This window comes from Dama dama, chromosome 3 (assembly GCF_033118175.1).
Source record: "Dama dama isolate Ldn47 chromosome 3, ASM3311817v1, whole genome shotgun sequence".
Lineage (NCBI taxonomy): Eukaryota > Metazoa > Chordata > Mammalia > Artiodactyla > Cervidae > Dama > Dama dama.
Window position 1 is genome coordinate 29,543,875 of NC_083683.1, and position 24,608 is coordinate 29,568,482.

At 36.9% G+C, this 24,608-nt stretch overlaps 1 protein-coding gene across 4 annotated transcripts in view; it reads left to right on the forward strand.

The window, feature by feature from the left end:
- The window catches only part of METTL25 (methyltransferase like 25), a 121,553-nt gene that overhangs the window by 69,921 nt on the left and 27,024 nt on the right, over window positions 1-24,608 (forward strand). For all 4 annotated transcript variants that reach the window (XM_061125298.1, XM_061125280.1, XM_061125289.1 and 1 more), the window contains exons 9-12: window positions 10,257-10,350; window positions 21,456-21,530; window positions 22,099-22,170; window positions 23,679-23,787. In XM_061125298.1, the coding sequence (XP_060981281.1) occupies window positions 10,257-10,350; window positions 21,456-21,530; window positions 22,099-22,170; window positions 23,679-23,771 (334 nt within the window). In that variant the 3' untranslated portion in view covers window positions 23,772-23,787. The remainder of the gene's footprint in view (window positions 1-10,256; window positions 10,351-21,455; window positions 21,531-22,098; window positions 22,171-23,678; window positions 23,788-24,608) is intronic.

Genomic DNA, 24,608 nt, shown 5'->3' on the forward strand with positions numbered 1-24,608 from the left:
AAATTAAAGGTAATTATTTAGTCCCTAATGTGTGGCCACATTAGCAAGTTAGTATCTTTTAAATTGAAGAGTAGTTTGAATTTTCAGTACTTCCTTAAGGGATTTCCATTTTCAGCAAAATTTTATAAGTCTTAAGAAATACCTAAAGATTCCTTGTCTTTCAGTATATATTAGCATATAAAAGGCACAAGATGAATAATTTCATAAATGTTTTGTGATGATAGAGAAACTGAATTTTGATACTTTCTGCTTATTTTTATTTAGTATATCTCTACTTTACCTTTTCCTAAAATTTCCTACACTGATGTTGCTTCTTTGGAAAATGCTACAAGTAAGCCATGTTCTTCATTTTGTGGACAGCATGTGGATGGTGTTGGGTTCACTTGAGTAGAATTTTAATTAGATCTACTGCATTCACTTTTATTAAAAGAAAGAATGCTCACTCCTTTTTAACATGCTAACCATGCCTTATTCTGACAGAGGGCCCCCTGTCAGTCTGTTCTTCAAATCCCATCATTTATCTTTCAGAAACAGTCATGTCACTTTTCTTCAATATGTTTGATGACTCCTCTTCTTCATACTCAAAAACTAAAATATCCTTATTATTGCATTCAGGGCCATTTCTCAGGTGTCACTGATGTCCTTTCCAGCCTAAGTCACCCCTTTCTTCCTTCTCTGCACCCCAAGCAGCTGCTCATGCACACTGTTTGTACACTAGATTATTCATTTCCCATGCAATTAATTTTGCACCTGATGTGTGTTCTTGGCGCTCCTCTGCCTACTTGAAATCTTTACCTCCCCATTCCTGTCATCCTTTCCTCCCCTGACCTCTGGCATGTAAAATCCTAGGGTTTCCTTAAAACCCAGTTTAGAAAGCATCTCTAGTATCTTTCTCTTCTCCCTCTCACTCTCTTCTGCCATAGTACTTAATCTGTTTGATTCATTGCTCTTGTCCAATCTAAATGTACAATTAGTTATTGTGTCTGCTCCTCTGCCACCAGTGAGCCCTGGTGGCCAGTTTTTAGCTTAATTTAATGAAGTCGTATATCATAGTGGTTAAGAACACAGAGTCTGAAAATCCTCTTTGGACCCATTTTCCCCTCCAACTACTATCTCATATCTCTTCTTTCCTTTCCTGGGAAAACCCTTGAAAGGGCTGCCAATTTCTTTCCCATTTTTGCTTGAACACCAGTCAGACTTTACTTCCATCACTCCATCAAACTCCCCTTTTTTGGGTCACTCGTGACCCCACAGTAGTCATGTACAGATGTTAGAATCAGACCAGGAAGAAGGCTGAGCGCCAAAGAACTGACACTTTCAAACTGTGGTGCTGGAGAAGACTCTCGGGAGTCCTTTGGACCGCAAGGAGACCAAACCAGTCAATCCTAAAGTAGTCAACCCTTAATACTCTTTGGAAGGACTGATTGAAGCTGAAACTCCAGTACTTTGGCCACCTGATGCGAAGAGCTGACTCATTGGAAAAGAATCTCATGCTGGGAAAAATTGAAGGCAGGAGGAGAATGGGTTGACAGAAGATGAGATGGTTGGATAGCATCATTGACTCAGTGGGCATGAATTTAGGCAGACTCCGGGAGACAGAGGACAGGGAAGCCTGGCATGCTGCAGTTCATGGGACAGCAAGAGTCGGACCTGAATTAGCGACTGAACAACAACAACAGTGACACCCTATGGCTAAATCCTGTGGTCAGTTCTCAGTCCTCATCTTACTTAGCCTGCCCTCAGTACTTCACACAGTTTACTACTTTCTATGGAAACACTTTTTCTCTTATATGCTAGAGAAAGTCCCTCTTAAGATAGTCACTTTTTTCATTTCATTCTTTTGTTTCATTCCTTTTTTTTCCCCCAGTTTATTTAGCTGACTCCTCTTCCTCTTTGAAACCTCTCATTGTTAAAGTGCTTTTTTCTATCCCCACTAGCCCGGTGAGCTCATAACATCGCATGGCTTTCAATACCATCTTATGCTGATGAATCTCAAATCTGCAGTCTAATCGTTAGTGTTCCTTCAAGCTGTGTCTGACTCTGCGACCCTGTGGACTGTAGCTCACCATATTCCAGTTCTTCTAGTTGTTCTGGTCAGGAATTCCAGAGACAGTTTTGACCCCTCTCTCTCACACTGCCTCAATCTAGTCCAGCAATTTCATAGTCTCTCTAATTAAATATATCTAAAATCCTACTACTTGTTACCATCCTCAGGGCCAGCTCCCTGGCCTGGGCCACCATCACCTCTCATTTAGATGGTTATAATAACCTCCTAGTGCTCTTCCCGCTTCTAACTTTGCCCTATGAGTCTGTTCTCTACACAATAGCCAGAGTGATCCTGTTAATACTTTTAAGTGAGGCCTTCCTCACAATCTTCCCATGGCTTCTTATTCATGTGGAAGTAAAGCTGATTATTTTCACTGTGACCTACAAAGCCTTATATGATGGTGCTATCATTATCTCTCTGATCTCATTTCTACTAATTTCCCATTTATTTGTGTCTGTACTGCCTTCCTTGCTATTACTTAAAAATAACAGGAACACTCTCTACTTTAAGGCCTTTCCATACAACGCATTCTCTGCTTGGAATATCATCACCAGATAGCCTCGTGGCTAGCTCACTCTCCTTCAGTTCTTCACTCAAAATTATCCGCTCTGTGACACCCACCATTACTCCTTTCTAACATTTTGTATCCACTTTCTCTCCTCTATCATCAGCTTCTCGTTAGCTCTTATGCTACACATAATATATGGCATGTTTTACTTACTTGTCTCTGATCATTTCCCAATTCAAATGATTTTTGTTTGGCTACTTTCATTCACAAGTTTCATTTCTTCAAATGCCTTTGAAGAAAGATAAATCAGATCCTGATTACTCTATGACAGTATTCTTCAGATTGTTGTCTGAAGAGCAGTGATTCTATAAAAATGCTTTGAGAGAAAAGAATTTCTTCATCAAGTAAATGCTTCATGTACTATCATCCTGTTTAAGATTCGAATGCACATTTTTATCTTAAAGACTCTCAGTAGTTTGGTGAGAGACAGCAGGGTGTGATGGTTCACAACACTACCCAGTCCTCACTGGGTGACAACACTGTGATCTTGGGCACATTACCTAAAGACTTTCTGCTTCATTTTCCCATCTCTAAATTGGGATGAAAATGGTACCTACTTCAAAGAGATGTTGTGAAAAGTAGTTAGTATATGTAAAGTGCTTAAAATAGTGCCAGGAACATAGTGAGTGATTGCTATTATTATTAAAATTAACCTATTGAACTTTGTTGAAACGTGTTTATTTGTTCATATATTTTTTTCTCTCAAAACTGTACACACATGTAATTAAAATTGGTAACATTAAGTGTTTTATGGGGCATACTCTAAGAAGCACAGAAAAATCTTGAAAATAATTATTATAACTCATCCTAGAATCTCATGTGTGATTAATATGATTATTTGATTATTTGTCTTTCAATTCCAAAGGAAATGACAGTAGCAAAATGAGATCGTTTTGATTATTTTGTTTGATATCACATATATTGTTGATAGTCCACTATAGAATCCTGTGGAGTATTTTGTGTTATATACAGTAAGTCTAGTCCCGTTTAAATCCAAAATAGGAACATAGTGCAACATCCTTTCCTTTCGGTCACTAGTCCTTGCTCTCCTGACACTTTTATGTCATGTCCACCTGATGACAAAATTTCCATACCTGTCAAAGCTCTAAATGTTACAAAAAAGATATTTAGGATCAAGTTATTGTTACATGAATACTTATACATGTAGACAGCATAAATTTAAAGTTTTTATTTTTAATTATTCAATATGAGCAGTTAAACTTTATTGGAATGCATCTCCTATTTAGACAGATGGGTGTGGCCTTTATAATGCCTTTAGTAAGGAAACTATTTGTCAACGATTCTCCAGAGGATCTTACACCTCATAGCAATGCAGCGTAGTAATATGGGTTAGAGGTGTTCCTTTTCTTTGCCAAGTTAGAGCAGAAGGGCCGTCTGTGAAAGGAGATGTAGAAAACAGGCATTTTCCCAGACAGATGAGTTTAAGGAAAGTGGGTATGAGGAAGTAGAGGATTTGGAAACTTATTTTTTTTTAATCAGCCCCAACGGTGTACCCCTTTCAAAGTCTTTGCAGATTCCTCACAGCCAGTGAAGACTACTGTTGCAAATCACTGTATTTAACCTTACTGCATTCCATGGTAAATGGTCAAGCCACTTATATAAGCAATAAGAAAACCAAAACTTTTATTAATAACAAGTCAAGGTACTTATTTAAAAAATAAAATGCCAACACAGTTATATTATCAAAATTATAGTTTTATAAAATAATATAACTACTATCTTACCGAACATTTCTGTTAACACTTTACTGTTATTGTGCATCATCTCATTTACATCTTTCTGTTGAGCTATTAAGTAGATGTTACCTCCATTTCATCTCAGTTTTCTCAGTGAGAAAGTTGAAGTTCTGAGAGCTGATTTGTTTACTGCTGCTGGAATTTAAATCTGTTGATTCCTTGTCCAAGTGTTTTTTTCCTAATACAATGTAATTTTAGAGAGTATACTTCATGAGAATTAGAGCCTTCTTGAAGTCTGTATGAGGAAGAATGCTATTGCCAGGGAGGCCAAAATTTGGATCGTGGTCTCAATTTTTCTCTTACTCTGCTGTCTTTGTCCTGTTAATCAGACGGTCTGCTTTGTGTTAAACACTCCCCTCTATGATCTGAGGCTCTGTCTGAGGCCTTGAAGCTAACCTGACAAGTACTCTGTGGACCCTGCCATCAGGGAGCTCATTCATAGTAGAGTAACAGAGACAGGTATATTAAACAGGTAACTGGGCGCTTCCCTGCATTATCAACAGGATTCTAGCATTACTCTTTCTCAGGAGGATGGTAAGCAGTATTGCAGACTAGTCTAGCAGTCTTATCACAGCAACTGCCACCCATTATTTGACATGGTTCCCATGCTTTCTGGACCAAGTAACCAAGGGTGCGTGGTCTAATAAGAAAATTTATATAGGAAAGCCATTCTATACAGTGGAAACATAGGAGTCATGTACAGTAAAATCTACCTGAAAATTCCTCGCATTTCCGACAAAGTACTGTAGGAAAGTACATAGATTCAGTGTTATAACCCAGTATCATAAGTAAATGTGTAAAATGTTTGAGTGCATATTGTTTGCCTGTATACACTATAAAATACATACATAAAATGTTTCACAGTATTTTTCATGACATGCCAAGCATACATACTTGAACTCACGTACATTAAATGCTTCTGGGACTCAACTCGTCATTTGATCATATGACAACCACCCTTGGTAGGTAGTTTTAGGATATAGGATCTGAGAGAGGTTTTGTGTGGGGTAGGGGATTTTGGTGTGCTTGCTTGCTTTTTTCAGACAGAAAAACTTGAACGTTTTCCTGTGATAAGGATCAAGACTCAGTAAAGAGAAGTCAAAGATACTTAATACGTCAGAGGAGACAGAAAGAGATGGCCTCCAGATCCTTGATCTAATGCATTTTCTTACTGAAAACAATTATATTAACTAGATTAATTATATATAATTATATATGTGGGCTTCCCTGGTGGCTCTGTTGCTAAAGAATCCACCTGCAATGCAGCAGACCCAGATTTAATCCCCGGGTGGGGAAAGTCCCCTGGAGAAGGGCATGGCAATCCACTCCTGTATTCTTGCCTAGAGAATCCCATAGACATGGGATACATACAGTCCATGTAGCCATACAGGGCATGGCTACATACAGTCCATGGGGTCACAAAGAGCTGGACACGATTTAGTGACTAAACTGCCACATATTAATTATATTAAGTAATTAACAGAGAGAAGGATTTATTTTCACATGTGTCAGCAAAAATTAAGATTACAGTGATTCTGTGATGTCATAATATGTAATTATAAAAAGCAGACTCCAAACTTTAGTGTTAAATAATGAGAAAAATACAATTGGTACTTACTAAAAATTAAAATTAAAAGTGGGATTGCCCCATGTTCCATTTATTAACAATCCTATTCTGCCCTTTTACTTTCTGAATAGTATTGAGATTTTTCTTGTACCTGCCCTTTTTTACTCTTGTTTCTTAATTATTAGAATTGCAATATTTATCTTTAAAACTATAGGCTCTTCTAAAGGCTGATGAGCTCCTTTGTAGCTGCAAAGGAGCAGGTTGCACTCTTCATTATAAACTCTCTTTGCAGCTATTGTTTTTAAGAACATTGTTTTGTAAGGTACCCAGACTTTAGATATTAGTGCCATGTCTGGCAGAAGTAACTTTTTTTACCTCCAAAAGTTCTAAAAGCCTGATTCATTCTACCTAATCTTATGTTGCTTTGGTAATAATATTTAAATTGACGTTCTGTTTTCTATAATATATTCTTATTTCTTAAACCAAAATGGAATTATTGGTACTTTCCTCTCTTCCCATACCTATGAAAGTAATAAAAACCATTTTTCAGAATGTTTTTAACAACAGCACTCTATTTTCAAGTACAATCTTACATAGAACTAAATAAATTTAATAAATTTTAGAAAAGAACTTTTTTCTTACACAGTTATCCTTTCATATTTCATGGAAAATTGTAAACCTTAGAGTACCTCTTTGAAGTCCTTAAGGAAAACAGTTTTTAAAAATTGTTTAACCTATTTTTAAATTTTAAGTGCTGGCCTAATTTTAATGTTACTATATATTCTTCTCTTTTATCAATATTGCTCTTCACAATTGGAAATTGAGACCTTTTGAAATTCAATTCTTCCTTTACGAAAGTTCCCCTTGTCAAATGCAGTGGCTGAAGCACTCCCTACACTCTGCTGTATTCTGCTCACCATCTTGCGCTTATCACATTGAATTCTAACATTTCTTCACCTGTCTTCCCTCATAAATTGTGGATGATTCTACCCCTAGAATGCAACACAGTAGCAGGAAAATGACCATTATTCATTGAGTGTTTGTCAGATACTGAGCCAGGCACGCTATATAGATTCTGTTGTTGAATCTTCAACCTTCTCCTGCTGAACAAGGAGGGACAAGAGAGGCTTTTAAGTAGTAAGTAAGTGGTAGAGCAAGGATTCAGACTCATTTCAGTCTCGAGTTCACATGGAATCTGCCTACTTCTGTTTGCCTATAGTACAGAGGTAGACATCATTCGTCTGGAATTTAACGATATCAAATGTCAATCTTATTGCAGTGCATGTGGGTGCACGCGAAGTTGCTTCACTCATGTCTGACCTTTGTGACACTGTGGACCGTAGCCTGCCAGGCTCCTCTGTCCATGGGATTCTCCAGGCAAGAGTACTGGAGTGGCTTGCTGTGCCCTCCTCCAGGGACTCTTCCTAACCCGGGGATTGAACTGGCGTCTCCCGTGGCTCCTGCGTTGCTGGCAGATTGTTTACTGCTGAGCCACCGGGGAAGCCCCTGAAGTGCTCTGCCAGAGCTAATGTTCAATAGTAGTTAATATCCCAGATTCCGAAGCCAGACTTCCTGAATTCAAACTGTGAGCAGTTTACTTAACCTCTCCATTCATTCGTTTCTCCATCTTGAACATGAGGATAATAATGGGACCTACCACACGGAATAGTTCTGATTAAATAAGTAGATGCAGCAAAGGGCTTAAGAGTCTCTGGCATGGACTCCCTGATGGTCCAGTGGTGAAGAATCCGCCTGCCAGTGCAGGAAACATGGGTTCAATCTCTGGTCTGGTAAGATTCCACATGTTGCGAGGCAGCTAAGCCTGCACCCCAACAAGAGAGGAGCTCCCACTTGCCACAGCTGGAGAAAGCTTGTGCACGGTAGTGAAGACCCAGCACAGCAAAATAAATAAATAGAGTCTCTGGCACATCATAAAAATGAAATAAATATTAGCTGTTATTATTTGTTTTGTTTACACTGCATTTTCCTTATATATTTTTCTCAGTAGTTCTCTCTCTATATATAAATATATATTTTAAATCACACTTGCTTATTTGTATGTATAAGCCTGCCTTCCTATATGTTGTTTACCTGACAGGCAAATAGATCTATTTACTGTATGAACACATCTCATGTTGTAGTCTAACTAGATGTTTTTGTTTCTGCAAGCTGCAAGAGATACTTATTTAATCTATGTAGTGAGATCCTGCTAGATGTGTGATACTACTAAAAGCACAGAGGAGATAGTCGTGAGCAAAACAGGTGGAAACTCTGCTCTCCAGCTGCTCAGAGCAGTGAACTCAAATATATTTTTAAATGTCATGCCTCTATTAATAAACATTTCTGAGTAGACACCCCTAAAATGAATACTTAATTGTTTAATAAATGATTCATGTGTCTTTCTGCTGGTCTGTTATATAGATTTTTAAAATAAACTGGAAAGTTGAAATTAAAACAATAAAGATTTAATAGAAATTACAGTTCTAATATTCTCTTTTCCCTGGGATATGTTCACCCCTCTTTGGAGTCCACTAACTCTAAAAGAGTAATCATGTGAAGGAAAAGTTCTGTGTCAGGAGCCTGACTTCATCTGGAAGGCCAGAGAAGATTTTCCTAAGAAAGCAACATTTAAAATAGAATCTGAAAAGGATGAGTTTGAGATTCTCTAGGCAAAAAAATAAAGGGCGAAGTGTAACACAAATAGTGTTTATAGCCAAAAGCATGACGTGTTCAAGAAACTAGAAAGGTTCTCATTGTGGATGGAGAGGCAGTGTCCTAAGAGTGGTGGAAAGGTTGTCAGAAAGGAACAGATGGCACAAGGCTTATTATATACTGTGGCTCAACTGGTGAAGAAACTGCCTGCAATACGGGACACCTGGGTTCCATCCCTGGATCGGGAAAATCCCCTGGAGACGGGAAAGGCTACCCACTCCAGTATTCTGGCCCGGAGAATTCCATGGATTGTATAGTCCATGGGGTCGCAAAGAGTCGGACACGACTGAGTGACTTTTGCTTTCACTATAAGCATTTAGATCTTAATTCTAGTGGTCATGGGAAACTCTGGAGGAATTTAAAGAGAAGTAACATGATGAAATAATCACCTTCCTGGTTCTGTTTGGTTGATATTTTTCTTCCTTACTGTGGTGGTATGGTGATGGTAGTGGTGACTTAGTCGTTAAGTCATGTCTGACTCTTGTGACCCCATGGACGGTAGCCCACCAGGATGCAGAAGTCCGTGCGATTTCCCAGGCAAGAATACTGGAGTGAGTTGCCACTGCCTTCCAGGGGATTTTCCCAATCCAGGGATTGAACCCAAGGTAATAATAAGTGTAATTGAAGTGGCCATCTAGAAATGGAGCTGAAGTTATATATTTGAGATATATTTCACTGAAAGAAATGATGGAGCTTCATGTCCAACTAGAATATAGTGATTAATATTTATACTGCCAAGAGTCAGTGACTCAGAAGTAAAGAATCTGCCTGCAATGCAGGAGAGACGGGTTCAATCCCTGGGTTGGGAAGATTCCCTGGAGGAGGAAATGGCAACCCACTCCAGTATTCTTGCCTGGAAAATCCCATGGACAGAGGAACCTGGCGAGCTATAGTCCATAGGGTTACAAGGAGTTGGATGCGACTTAGCACACACAAATGAGTGAAAGAGCTTTTATTCGTTGTTTTTGAAACTTATAGGTGGTAAGTTTTGTCTTCTCTTGATTTTTACATTATACCTAAATTGCAACCAAAATTGTGAGATATGATAGTCCAGCATTGCATTATTTGAATTTCCAACCATCTTGTATTTTGTTTTTAAATTATAATGAAAATCTTCAGGGCACAAATGAAATGAAATCAGACCCAACTCAGCAGTATATGGTGCTTGCTCAATGGCTGGCATTTAGGAAGTCCTCCTTGCATGGCTGTTGAATATCACAATTAGCAGGTGTTGCCATGAAATGTGCACTGTGATGTTGAGCCAGTAAAGTGAAAATGTGCCTTGTACCACAGTGGAGCCTTTGGAAAGACCTATGGTACCCTTTAAAAGTGAGGCTTTTTAAAATATCTGTACTAGGTTTGCAACTTTTTTCTCATAATGTTATCTTCTACTGTTGTATGTTGGAGGAATTCTCAAAAGCAGATCCTGAATATTTTTTATAATATGTAAATTAAAGTGTTCACAAAAAAATTGCTACATTTTTATCACATGCAGAGCTTGTGCCGTATGTACAGAAGGTATTTTAAAATATTTCATGATTGAATTTAAAATCATCTATAATTTAAATCAGAAAAACTAAAGAGTGATTTGATTTTGTTTTGCAGTGACCGGCATGTTGGTAAAATTTATTCCAAATCCTCTTCCTTTCCGGATTATGTTAGAAAGTCTCTAAAGAAGCTTGGGTTAGATGAGTCCAAGGTCAGTATATTATTGCCCACTGTTTCATAAGAAACACAAGAACTTCTATGGGGTTATGGATTGAGATAATACAAAATTGTTTGCCTTCTACTTTTCTCTCATTTGTGGAAAACATCTAAATTATTGAAACCAAACTTCAGTTATCTTAGTTCCAGATCACCTTTCTTGTCAGTGTGGATAGTTGCTGTTGGACACCTCTAGAGTAGTTCCCCTTTTAGGTTTATTCAGGCAAAATCTGCCAGTTCTCAAATCAAAATAGACTTAAAAAGTAAGAAAACAGAACAAATGAGAATTGTAAGTAAAGCAGAAGATGATGATTTTAATTTTAAACTGCATGCCTTTAAAGGCTGTGCTATGCTTAGTCACTCAGTCATGTCCAACTCTTTGTGACTCCATGGACTGTGGCCGCCAGGCTTCTCTGTCCATGAGGATTCTCCAGGCAAGAACACTGGGGTGGGTTGCCATGTCCTCCTCCAGGGATCTTTCCAGCCCAAGGATTGTACCCATTTGAAGGGTGTATAACTCATCGAAATTAAAAATCTTAAATTCAAAAAGTCTTTGAATGAGAGAATCCTGGAAAGTTGTAACATCATAGGAGGCCCAAGGTAATAATTAAGAACATATTGTTGAAGACAAAAAGGTAAGTTGATGGACTGGTGATAATAAATACTCTAACACTGAGAAAAAAGTAACATGATTGAGATGAGTTATTAAATAAATTATTAAGTTGAACCTGGATCACTTTGGTATTTTGAATTAATTGTAAATTGAAATCAAGAATGAAATAGGTGGTTAAGGAATGAAAAGGATTTCTTAAAGGAAAAAAATTATACAGATATGGTTAAGTTATATCAAAGCTAAAGGATATTATTATTTTTGGCACCAATTATACATTTACTCTGCAGTTGTTTATTACTGGAAATGATTAGACTGGTACTAGTCCCTTTTGTCATCTATAAAATAACTATTAAAAAGCATTTATTTCTAGGATTCAAGAAAAATTAAATGAATTAATATACATAAAACACTGAATACAGTGTTTCTACATAGCAAGTACTTAACTAAATAATACTAGTTTTTATTCTACTTTTTGTGTATGTACTGCTTATAATAATGCAATTGATGTGACTTCTATAAATATTTTTATTGTCACCAAAATGAAGACCCTTCTAGTTTTGCATAAATAAGAATGAACACTGTTATCCTAGTTATTTTATTTCTGTTTTTATTTCTGTTTTTTTAAATATATTTTTAACAAAACTGGTCTTAACTTCCATTAGTCTTAATTAGTGCATATATTTATTTCATACTTCAATTCCACTTCTTACAGTAATATTAAAAACATAAACTTAAGCATAATTTTTACAAATATTATTTTACTTGAAAGTGCTTTATCCTTTGCCAGAAATCCAGATAGAATGTCACTTATTTTTTCTGATGGCTTTCTCATCCCAGGTTTGTCTTTAATAATAACCATAGTAAATGTCTCTTAGTATGCTTATTATATTACTGATTAAAATATTATTACTAGATAATATTTACTAAGCTTCCCTTGTGGTTCAAACAGTAAAGAATCTGCCTGCAATGCAGGAGACCTGGGTTTGATCCCCTGGAGAGGAAGATCCCCTGGAGAAGGCAATAGCAACCCACTCCAGTATTCTTGCCTGGAGAATTCCATGGACAGAGGAGCCTAGCAGGCTTGAGTCCATGGGGTCACAAAGAGTCAGACACGACTGAGCGACTAACACACATTTACTGAGGACTTACTATGTGTTAGTTATTATGCCATAAACATCATCTCATTTACTCTTCACTAAAACTCTTATGTCAGATACTTCTTATTCCCAATGTAAGGATCTAGAAAGAGAGCCTCAAAGAAAGGCAAGTCATTTTCTCTTGGTCAAAGGGGCAGAGCTGGAACTTGGACACAGATTCAGCTTCCATCAGAATCTCCACTGTCAGCCACCACTCTGCTGCTGCTGCTGCTAAGTCGCTTCAGTCGTGTCCGACTCTGTGCGACCCCATAGGCGGCAGCCCACCAGGCTCCCCCATCCCTGGGATTCTCCAGGCAAGAACACTGTAGCAGGTTGCCATTTCCTTCTCCAATGCATGAAAGTGAAAAGCGAAAGTGAAGTCACTCAGTCGTGTCCCCATGGACTGCAGCCTACCAGGCTCCTCCATCCATGGGATTTTCCAGGCAAGACTAGTAGAGTGGGGTGCCATTGCCTTCTCTGACCACTGTGCTGAGAAGTGCAATTAAAAACAAAAGAAAAAAGACTAAAGTAAAAGTATCACCATAAAAAGATGAGTCTTAAATGACTGTCTTTCTTAGTTAGTTAAAGGTAATAATAGGACTTGCTGATTTTTCTCTTAAAACTGTTTAAGCTCATTTACAGACAAATGTGTTGAATAAAATATGTGAGGAAAAGAAAAGGGATAAGAAACCCAAGCTGGAAGGGGAAGAACACATAATAAGGTGTTTAAATAACAAATAATAAGGTATTTAAAAGGTAGTGGGGTGATAGGAAGCAAATAGATGAGTATGTGTTTTGAGGATTTTTTTGTTTTAATTGTGAAGGGAGAGAAATTAAGAGAATTGTGTCTATCAGGCCAGAGTAGTTGGAAATAGGATAACTTATTAAAGCTGAACTTACATTTGTGATCTAATACAAAATCCTATTGTTTTTCTCTCACATCATAAAGTATCAGTGCTAAAATGAAAGTCTTGACCACATGCGTGATAAGAAGAGATTGATGAATAGTTTTATTTTAAAAATGACATTAATTTTCATGTGAGATTCTAATTCTAAAAATTATCAAAATCACTTAAATTTTAAATGTTAGATATGTCAAATTATTTAGAAGATCTTTAATCAAATTTTTAATCATTTATTAACAAATTTTACATATAATTGAAAATGTGGTGATTGCTGTTGATGTGTCCCTGATTTCTCAAAGCACATCTCTTCATAGTCAAAATTGCATAATTAGGTAAAGTGCCTAGAACATCTCCTAGCATGCTCTGATACTTTCTTAGTCACAAGAAACCATGTAAACCTGTGGAAAGACAAAGAATATTCCCAGACAAAAACATGGTTCCAAAGGAGACGAGAACAGCATGTGCGGGATGTATAAGTGGCCCATATACAGCAGTAGATGTTAATCCGTGAGTCCTGTGGTCCGTTGTGACACGCAGCACTGGATGTCTTCTCTGAGAGCAGGATTTCTCAAACTCGCCACATTCAGGTAACTCTCTGTTGTGAGAGCTAACTTGTATGTTGTAGGATGTTTTACATCCTTGGCCTCTGCCCACTAGGTGTCAGCAATAGCACCCTAATGGTAGCAATCAAAAATAATTTTTTTAAAAAAATCTCCAGACATCGGCACAAATGTCTTGAGGGGCAGACTCACCCTTGGTTGAGATCTGCTGTCTTCAAGCATTTGTCATTTTAACGATTCCATTAACATTCTCATTGTAAACCCCCTATTATCTTAAAATGCCACTTTATACAAAGAAACAGTGTGGAAGAGGGGAAAAGCAATGATTCTGTTTTTATCTTTTGAAGACTTTTTATCAAAATGATCTCCTCCTTGATCTTTAATTTTATATAGCTTTAACCGCTTAATGGTGATATTGTTTCAATCCTGTATAAGATATAGTTCTGTTTAAGAAGAATATTTTGATTTCACCGTAAAGCCAAGCCTACAATAAATGGTGTGGAGCATGAGCTACTTTACATCAGCGAGTATCCTGTTTATAATAGATGGACTTCTTAGAATGAAATTTATAGTAAAATTCTTTATAATTTAGTAAAGCACAATTACTTCTTTGTAAATTATTTTTATAGAACTTTACACATGTCTAAAATAACAAAATCCTAGTGATTAACTTTACCTTGACCTTAAAAAAAGTTTGGTATTTTCAAATTTTGTGTTCTGTCCCAAACTTTAGTATCTCTCCACATTTTAGAAAACCTCCAAAACTGTCTTTACGGTTTCATATTATCTTCATGGTCCACAGCATTTTTTTTTTCTTGTTTTGTATTGCTTTTCTCTCTTTGTGCTTCCACATACATGTAATGCACACACACACGTGCATGAGAGCACACATACATCCGTAAACTTTTAAAGCATCTGATTTTAAAAGCAACGAAACTACTGTTTGCTAGAGAAAGAATGAGCTGGATCATTTGTCCATAAGAAAAGAAAATAAAAGGAACTTATGTTCTAGAGCTTTTGTGTGTGTGTTAAGGAAATGGCAGCCCACTCCAGTATTCTCGCCTGGGAAATCCCATGGACAGAGGAGCCTGGCGGGCTACAATCCCATGGGGTCACAAAGAGTCGGACACGACTGAGTGACTTCACTTTCTTTCACTTTCACTTTCTGTGTGCAAATAGAAAAGCAAAAGTCAAAGTCACTGAGTCATGTCCAACTCTCTGCAGCCCCATGGACTGTAGCCCACCACCAGGGTCCTCTGTCTATCAAATTCTCCAGGCAAGAACACTGAAGTGGGTTGCCATTTCCTTCTCCAAGGGATCTTCCCAACCTGGGGATCGAACCCAGGTCTCCTGCATTGCAGGCAGACTCTTTACTGTCTGAGCCACCAAGGAAGCCCATATACATATAATGAATATTCAAATAATGCTACTCTCAGATATTGAGAATGAAATAGACAATAAAAGTGGTGATTTAATGGGGTCGATGTGTGCTCTTGAACGGACTAAGTTGAAAATCACTAAACATTTAGAACCTTAGTGGAAGTTGGCAGAGGATAATTCAGAAAATTGTCCTTAAATATTTCTCCAGAACAGGAGGGCAAAAGCAAAACTTTTGAGACTACAATCATTTAGTTATTCATCAGCAAATATTTACTTTGAAGAATCTCCAATGTGCCAAGAACCATGGAAACTCTGGAGCTACAAAGATAATTAAGACCTGACCTATGAGAAAAGAAAACAAGTAATTATAGCATGAACTTACAGTAATAGATACATATATAAAGTATGTATGCCTAGAGTGACTCACGCTGCCTTAGGAGATTTTACTGAGGATATTGATGCATTAGCTTGGTCTTGAAGGATGTGTAAGAATGCATTAAGCAAACAAGATGGGCAGGTAGTGAGCAAGGAACTCATTTCAGATGTGTGTGGTGGGGAGCATAGCTTGTGCAAAACCACAGAGATGTAAGAAACATGATTCTGGACTCAGCACAGTTGAAGCATAAAGCAAGTGGAGGAGGCAGTGGTGAGAGATGAGGCCAAAGGACCAGGCGATGTGGAGAGACCAGATAAACTCACCTGTGGACATTAGATCAGAGATGAATCAGTAGTAGTCATAATGACTAAGTGGTTTAAATACAAGTGGGAAGACAACCTCAGGTACATGATGCTCATAAACTTTCATGTAGTGATATTCAGTGGCCCCTCGGTATCCTTGGGGAATTGGTTCCAGAACCCCCCACAGATAACAAAATACCAAGGGTGCTCAAGTCCCTTATATAAAATGGTGGAGTATCTGTGGGTTCTACATCTGTGGATACTGAGGACTGACTACTTATAAATGATCTACAGTAAATGAGGTCCTCTGACCCTAAAGAAACAGTAAATTACTGATACAATTTAAATATATAGGTAGCCTGTCATCTTTGGTGATGACATATTCATTATTCCCATAAATATTTCCTGCTGCTTTTTGCAACCACTATAATAACACAGGGCTTCTCTGCTGGCTCAGACAGTAAAGAATCTGCCTACAATGCAGGAGGCCTGGGTTCTGTTCCTGGGTCTGGAAGATCCCCTGGAGAAGGGAATGACGACCCACTCTAGTATTCTTTCCTGAAGGATTCCATCGGCAGAGGAGCCTGGCAGGCTACAGTCCTTGGGGTCAAAAAGAGTCAGACACAGTGAGCGACTAAGCATGCACACATAACAACACAGGGATACCTCAGATTGTGGGCTCTGTTCCAAAGCACTGCAATAAAGTGAGTATTTCAATAAACCACGTCACATGAAGTGTTTGGTTTCCAAGTGCATATAGAAGTTATGTTTACACCATACTGTAGGCTGTTATGTATGCAATAGCATTGTGTTTAAAAAGCAACGTACATGCCTTACTCGAAAATATTTTATTGCTGAAAACTACTAATCATCATCTGAGGCTTCAGCCAGTCATAATCTTTCTCCTGGTGGAGAGTCTTGCCTCAGAGCTGATGGCTGCTGACTGATGGCGGTGATGGTTGCTGAAGGTTGGGGTGGCTGTGGCAGTTTCTTAAAATAAGACAACAGTAAAGCTGGCTGACTCTTCCTTTCACGAACGATTTCTCTAAGCATGCAGTGCTTTTTGCTAGCATTTTACCCACAGAGTAGCTTTCAAAATTGGAGTCAAATGTCTCAAATTTTGCTTTATCAACTAAATTTGTGTAATATTATAAATCCTTTGTTGTCATTTCAGCAATCATCACAGCATCTTCACCAGGAATAAATCCCATCTCAGGAAAGCACTTCTTTGCTCATGCATAAGAAACAACTCCTTATCTGTGAAAGCTTTATCATAAGGGTACAGCAATTCAGTCACATCTTTAAGCTCCACTTCTAATTCTTGTTCTCTTGCTATTTCTACCACATCTGCAGTTACTTCCTCTGCTCAAGTTTGAACGCATCAAAACCATCTATGAGAGTTGGAATCAGCTTCCTCCAGGCTCTTGTTACTGTTGTTATTTTGGCATGCTTCCATGAATCATCAATGTTCTTACATCTAGAATAGTGAATACTTTCCAGAATGTTTTCAATTTACTTTGCCCAGATCCATCAGATGAATCACTATTTATGGCAGCTATACCCTTACAAAATGTATTTCTTAAATAATAAGACTTGAAAGTCAAAATTACTGCTTGATCTTTGGGGTGCAGAATGGATGTTGTATTAGCAGCCATGAAAGTAACATTCTAGTCTTGTTGTGCATCTCCATGAGAGCTCTTGAATGACCAGGTGCTTTGTCAGTGAGTAGTAATATTTTGAAAAGAGTTTTTTTGTTTTTTTTTTTTTTCTGAGCAGTAGATCTCAACAATAGTCTTAAAATATTCAGTGAACCATGTTGTCAACAGATGTGCTAACATCTAGACTCTGTTGTTCCACTTAGAGAGCACAAGCGGAGTAGACTTAGCATAACTCTTGAGGACCCTAGGATTTTGGAAATGGTAAATGAGGTTGGCTTCAAAGTCCCCAGCTATATTAGCCCCTGTCTGACAAGAGATTTCAGCCTGCCCTTTGAAGCTTTAAAGCCAGGCATTGAATTCTCCTCTTCAGCTACAAAATTGCTAGATGGCATCTTCTTCTAGTAGAAGGATGTTTGATTTATACTGAAAATCTGTTGTTTGGTGTAATTATCTTAGCTAGATCTTATGGATAACTTACTGTAGTTTCTACATCAGTACTTGTTGCTTCATGTTGCTCTTTTACGTTATAGAAATGGCTTCTCTCCTTAAACCTCATGAATCTGCCTCTGCTAGCTTCAGACTTTCTTCTGCAGCTTCCTCAACCTTCATAGAATTGAAGAAAGTTATGGTCTTGCTCTGGATTAGACTTTGGCTTAAGGGAATGTTGTTGGTTTTATCTTCTATCCAGATCACAACTTTCTCAGTCAGTAAGTAAGTCAGAAAGTCAGTAAAGACTTTCGTTTTCATATCATTCATGTGTTCCATGGAGTAGCACTTTTAACTGAAGTTTTCCTTTGCATTCTCAACGTGGTACCACGTCCACCCACCTTGATTTCTAGCCAAGGGTGTATCAGCAGCCTCAGTCCTACCATCTACTGATGAAAAGGTCAGTTGCTAACCTGTTTTCTGATCAGGTAGTGTGTGGGGAGGATCTCTGAACAATTGTGTACATCTTATCCATTCATCTGGCCCATTCCCCATGGAGTTGAAATATGGACCACCTTTGCTTATCAGGGCCCTCATATATATAGATCTATAAAAAGACAATTTTCATAAATAATGTAGGAAAAGAGACAAATCAGCCAAGGCAAGGGGAGAAGGGGACAACAGAGGATGAGATGGTTGGATGGCATCACCAACTCAGTGGACGTGAGTTCGAGCAAACTCTGGGAGATGGTGAAGGACAGGGAAGCCTGGCGAGCTGCAGGTCATGGGGTCACAAAGAGTCGGACATGACATAGCAACTGAATAACAACGTCAGCCAAGTACTCAAGATCCATATCAACAGTGACAGATCATACTGATAGTAAATGTCCTGGATGTGATATGAGGAATATGATACTTTACATCTGTAGTCTCCCTCTCAAAATCTATAGCCCCAGTCTAATTATGAGGAACACTGTTCCCAGTGATGGAACATCATACACAATGCTTGACTAGGGCTCCTGAGTAATGTCAAGGTCATCAAAAACTCGGCAAGTCTGTCAAAACCAACAGGACTATTGCAGTTTAAAATGCCAAAAAAAAAAAAAAAAAAATTGTAAGAAAAGTAAGGGAAAAAACATAAAGCCCCTCGATGTGACCTCTCATTTGCTGTCTCTCACCTAGTTTCTCTTTAGGACTGGGTATCTCCCTAAACCTAAACCACAGACCACTGAGCTAGGGCCCCATTATACACCTTAGCTAATACTAATCCCTTTTCTGGAATCCCAGAGACGGGCCACAAGGAGCAATGGAATTCATGACCAAAGCTCCCAGCTGGCATTCAATGCGCACTTCAGCTTGTAAGTTTCCATGGATGTTCTTGCCTACACCAAGCACCTCCCCAATTATGATGCTAGAGTGTTTGCCCTATCTTGGCTCTTACTGGGTTTAACTACAGTAATGTCATCAGTAAAATGAGACCATGCATATGTGTATGTTACAGATTCATCCTAGAACTAAATAGTGTCTTCATAAAATTTCTGTAGATTCTCTGATTTAATCTTATGAGACTGATAGTTGGAAAAGTTGATTAAAGCATGAAATCAAATCTTAAACACTGAATTTTTCACTTAGAAACATTAATATAATTGTATCTACCAAGCATTTGGTATAAGAATAAGGCCATTTATTTTGTTTTTTTGCACACAGCTTTGCATATAGTTTCTCTAGTTGGATTTCTACCTTAACTTCTGTCCATCAAATATCTATAATGCATAATTTATAGTATCCAGCTTTGGATTATTTAAAGTAAGGCAAAAGACGTCCATTTTTTTTTAATAGGAAAGTAAAGATGATAGTCTCATCTTTTCTCTTCAAAATCACACCAAAGCAACAAACGGAAAGAGAAACAGAAATACGGAGTCCTTTTTGACAAAATCAAAAAGCCTGTTAAATCTCAAACCATGTGTATTATGAAGTTCAGTGAAGGTAAAGAGGGATACAGAGTGATGTCAAGAGAAATTGCCTAGGTGTGCAGATCACCAGCACAACCAACAATACAGTTCTTTAAAGCAGCATATCCTGAGGGGCAAAATCAACAATTCCTAGTTTGAAACAAAACCAGTTTATGACCAGGGTGGTACTTCTCAACTTGACATAAAGGAGACACAGAGAATATTGTAGAGCCCAAGGAATCACACTGAAAAACCGTGTTTGTAGGAAGCAGTATGCTACTGAGGCAGGACTGAAAAAAAGGTTGTGAGTTCTGAGTTGTTCTGTAACTGCTAATCTCACAGTGCAGGACAGAAGTAAAGACTGAAGGCTGTAATTCAGACACATTCACACTTTTTTGAGGTGAGTTTTGCTGGCTTGAAGTTCAGGCCTAGACTTAGTCCAATATACTCTACTGTAAAAATTTGATTCAGGAGGTACTCATTCAATTCAAAGATGAGTGAAAAAAGGGCTGGAGAGAAAACCATAATCTTCTTGGGTTCTGTACCAAAGGGGAGATATTAATATTTTCTGGAAGGCCACACTAGAAATTGGATGAGATAAAACAAAACCTAACTTTTCACTGTTAGTTACCCTTTTGTTTTGTTTTTTTTTTAATTCAAAAGAAATTTCATGTAATAGAGAAAGAATAGGGTCTTTGAAAAAATATTTATACATTTGCAAGGAGATCTGAATATAAATACTTTCAGATTTTAGACCCTTTTTTTTCAGTCTGTCATTTGTCTTGACCATATATGCATGCATACATGCTAAGCCGCTTCAGTCGTGTCTGACTCTTTGCAACCCTATGGACCTAATCCACCAGGCTCCTCCGCCCATGGTATTCTCCAAGCAAGAATACTGGAGTGGGTTGTGATGCCCTCCTCCGGGGATCGAACCTGCTTGTCTTATGACCCCTGCATTGGCTGGCAGGTTTCTTTACCACTAGTGACACCTGGGAAGCCCCTTGATCATATATAATTTGACAGCAGTTTCTTCTGGTGACTTTCCTTTATCAAACCTTTCACAAAGGCTTTCAACATATAAAGAAATTTTTCCTTTTGCATCTATATTTTATTGATTTTTAATATTTATATCTTGTCATTATAAAATCACTGTAATAAAAAAGTTTAGGAACAGATACACTTAATGCAGTAGAAATAAAGCTCAACTGGTGAGAACAGAACATGTATTAATAAATTATCTACAAAGTGGCCTACTAACCACAAGGATTCAGTGTACTATGGGTGTCATGTTTTAGAGAAAAAACAGAAAGCAGTGCTTGTTGATGGATTGGTTAAGTGTTGTTAGAAGAAATTATGGTTTAATCTGAACATGTCTTTACTGTATTCCTTTTGCCTTTTCGTTATTCTCTATGATATATATTTTTTTAGATATATTGTTTAAATTTTAATTTTATTTGAAAACTGTTTATTGAGCTCCTACCTACTGTGTACCCCAAACATAGAAACAAGTGAAGGTAAATATTTCATTACTACTTGTTGAAATCAAAGTTAATAGGATCTTATTGTTGATTTTACTTATGATATACTAGATAACCTATATTGATGCAGAAGATTTAAATGAAAGAATTTAGTTAAATTGACTTGCTTCATGAACATCCTTGGAGCTCTTCAGACACCTAAGATTGCTTTGAATTATTATGTTTGTTTTACTTTAGGGTACATCTATTTAGGAAAAAAACATATTTTTAACTGTTACTAAATTTATTATTATTGTTGTTTTATCTTGAAGCTGCCAGAAAAAATTATAATGGACTACTACGAGAAGTATAAACCTAGAATGAATGAATTGGAGGCTTTTAATATGGTAAGTTTCAGAATTAAACATATTAAATTGAATATGTTGCTAGACTTGAGTGGGATCCTATTAAATTTTTTTTATGAGGCCAACCAATCTACATTGTTTTTCTCTTAATGTAGAAAAACTGTTTTGGATCATTTCCTATTTTAGAACTATATTAGGTGTCAGGACTGTAATAAAGAGAACACATGGCAGATTTCTCTTAAAGTGTATTAGAAATGCGTGGAAAGAAGTTTTAGAGTTCTTTGAACACATATTGGTCTCCATGCAATTATTTCACAAGCATTCCTTTTAATGAATTTCATTCTTAGTACCCCTTTAAAAGCTTTCTATCACATGTGTATGATTGCTTTTGGATTCCATCCCAAAGTCACTCAAAGGATATTCTTTGCCTTTAACTATTAAAAGAAGAACTTTTGATCTCTGAAGTATTTATTTTCTGAAGATGTACAATGGATATTGGAGATTTGGCCTTATGCAAGTTTCTGTAGATGTATTTTCTTAAATGTAAGTGTTAAGTTAGTATTTTTGTTTGTTTTAAAGTACCACTGTGCTATCTTATTCTTTCTTTTAGTTGAAAGTTGTTCTAGCTCCTTGCATAGAGACCTTGATTCTTCTGGATCGACTTTGCTACCTGAAAGAGCAGGTAAACTATGTTAATTTTCAATGCATACAAGTATCTTTATTAAATCCAGTCATATCTATCTGCTTATAACTATGATAACTTTCTTTCACATAACTAGCAAGATAATTTTTCTCATTATATTTTCCAAGTTTAAATATTCTTTCCATCTCTTTTGAAACAAAAGCAGATTGATGTACAACTGATGTTTCCCCAAAAGGTGCTGTAATAGAGTGTACATTCTTTTAATTGTACGGCAGTTACTATACAGTAGACAATGCAGACAGACCACCATATGTGACATACTGGATAGCTAGGAATACAGCCTAAAGGATATCATTTATGTTTCACTTTGTAAGAATCAGCTTTTAATTCATTTTTGAATTTGGGGACATATGTACTCCGCAGTACTGAAATTTCTTTCTAATCATTGCTTCTGTTTCCTCAGTCTTACTTGTTTTATCTATGTTGAATGACTAGAAAAATGATTTTTTGGTTTATCTTTGGGGAAAGTGTGTTTTTCAGCTTCTAGTCTAAGCTGTAATCAAATTATGTTTTTGAGCTGTTTAATCCCATTTGTAGATTCAGCCTTATGTTTTTGCTATAAGCGCTTTAATTTAATATTTCTTTTATCATATGAAGAGCTTTACTTCTTTCCAGCAAGCTACTTGGAACAAGTGGGTTTTAATAAATGATATTTTTATGGAGAAAGGCAGTTTTTAAATATTTGGATAATTGGATACTTTGCTAAGCTACTAATTCAAAATCACTGAAAACTTTTGCTTTTCACCTTGGTAGTTCACAGAATCAGGCTTATTTTGCTAGGTACTCATCGTTTTCCTTTTCAAAACAATTTCCAGTGACCTAAATAAAATAGGTAGGCATAACAGTATGTACCGAGTTTAACTGGTAGTGAAGTGATAGAAATCCTACAGTTGTTCAGTAGGATTATTTTCAGTAATATTACTGTTATAAAAGTAATACACACTTAATGTTAGAAAATGTTAAAAGAAAGTTGAAAGTAACTGTAATCTCACCCTTCAGCATTAGCTCTTAAATTATTATGTTTTCTAGAGCTTTTGATATATGTATGTTGCCTGTGTATGTATGAGCACATTATTTCTACTGTAATTAAAAATTGAATCAAATCATAAATACAGCTTCTCATCTAATTTGTTTCATTTGTTTTATTTAGATTTTTTTCTGTCTCATTAAATGCACTACAGAAGCTGAATGATCTTTCATCATATGATTTATTTGAGTAATACCCAATTGTTTCTAGCCTCTTTCAGTTTTTCACAGTTGTAGCAGGGAGTAGGCTGGTGTTTCACTCTCTGCCTACATCTTTAATTATTTCCTCAATGTAAATTCCTGAGGTGAAATTCTAAGTGTTAATTTTCTTCAACAAAGAATAATTTTCTTTTCCATAGTTTGTTTTTTATGTAGCTCTCATCTTCTGGTATATAGTCTAACATCTCTCATTTGTATCTTCAACAAACAGTTGTCTGTTTAAATCACTTATCAATTTACAGGATGATATCGTGTGGTCTGCACTTGTGAGGTTGTTTGATCCTGTGAAATCTCCCAGATGTTATGCCATTATTGCCCTGAAGAAGCAGCAATGATTTCAATTGAAGCAAGGTATTAGCTATATTTGTTTGTGGCATCTTTTGCTAATTTTGTTTTTCTAGACATTAGTACAATGTTATGTAAATATTTGAACAACATTGTTATATGTCCTAAATAGGCAATAAAATAATAGCTAACAGCAGAATGCCTTAATCCATTTTCCATTGCCAAGCATACATTAACTTAAAAAAATTAAAACTCATGAAAATATTAGAAAAGGATTGACCTACATTTCTGAATTAGTACATCCCTAGGACATTATAATCTGGGCCTTGTTTCCTGTTCAATATTAGACTTTTGCTATTTGCTGCATATCACATTTTGACGTTTTACTGACTTAACATATGAAAGGTATAGTTATACTTACAGTAAAACTAGTTGGTCCTGAAGATTATTAGCATTTTCTTTCACATTTTGGAAGGATTTTTCATGCTATCAGGATGGAAAAAGTCATGCTTAAATAAATACCCAGGAAACAGGCCAGATATAAAAAGTCCTTAATATAAAGAATATTTTATACTGTTTTAATCTAAATTACATGAGGAAATATTCTGTGTCCTTAAAGGAATATGCGTCTTATAATTGATATATTCACCTTACGGATTCTTTTTTTTAACTAATTAATTGGAGGCTAATTACTGAACATCATTGTGCTGACTCTTAGCGTACACTGACATGAATCAGCCACAGGTGTATATGTATCCCCCCATCCTGAGCCCCACCCACCCCCCTTCCTCCCCACCCCATGCCTCTGGGTTGTCCTAGAGCATCAGCTTTGGATGCCCTCTTCATGCATTGAACTTGCACTGGTCATCTGTTTTACAAATGGTGAT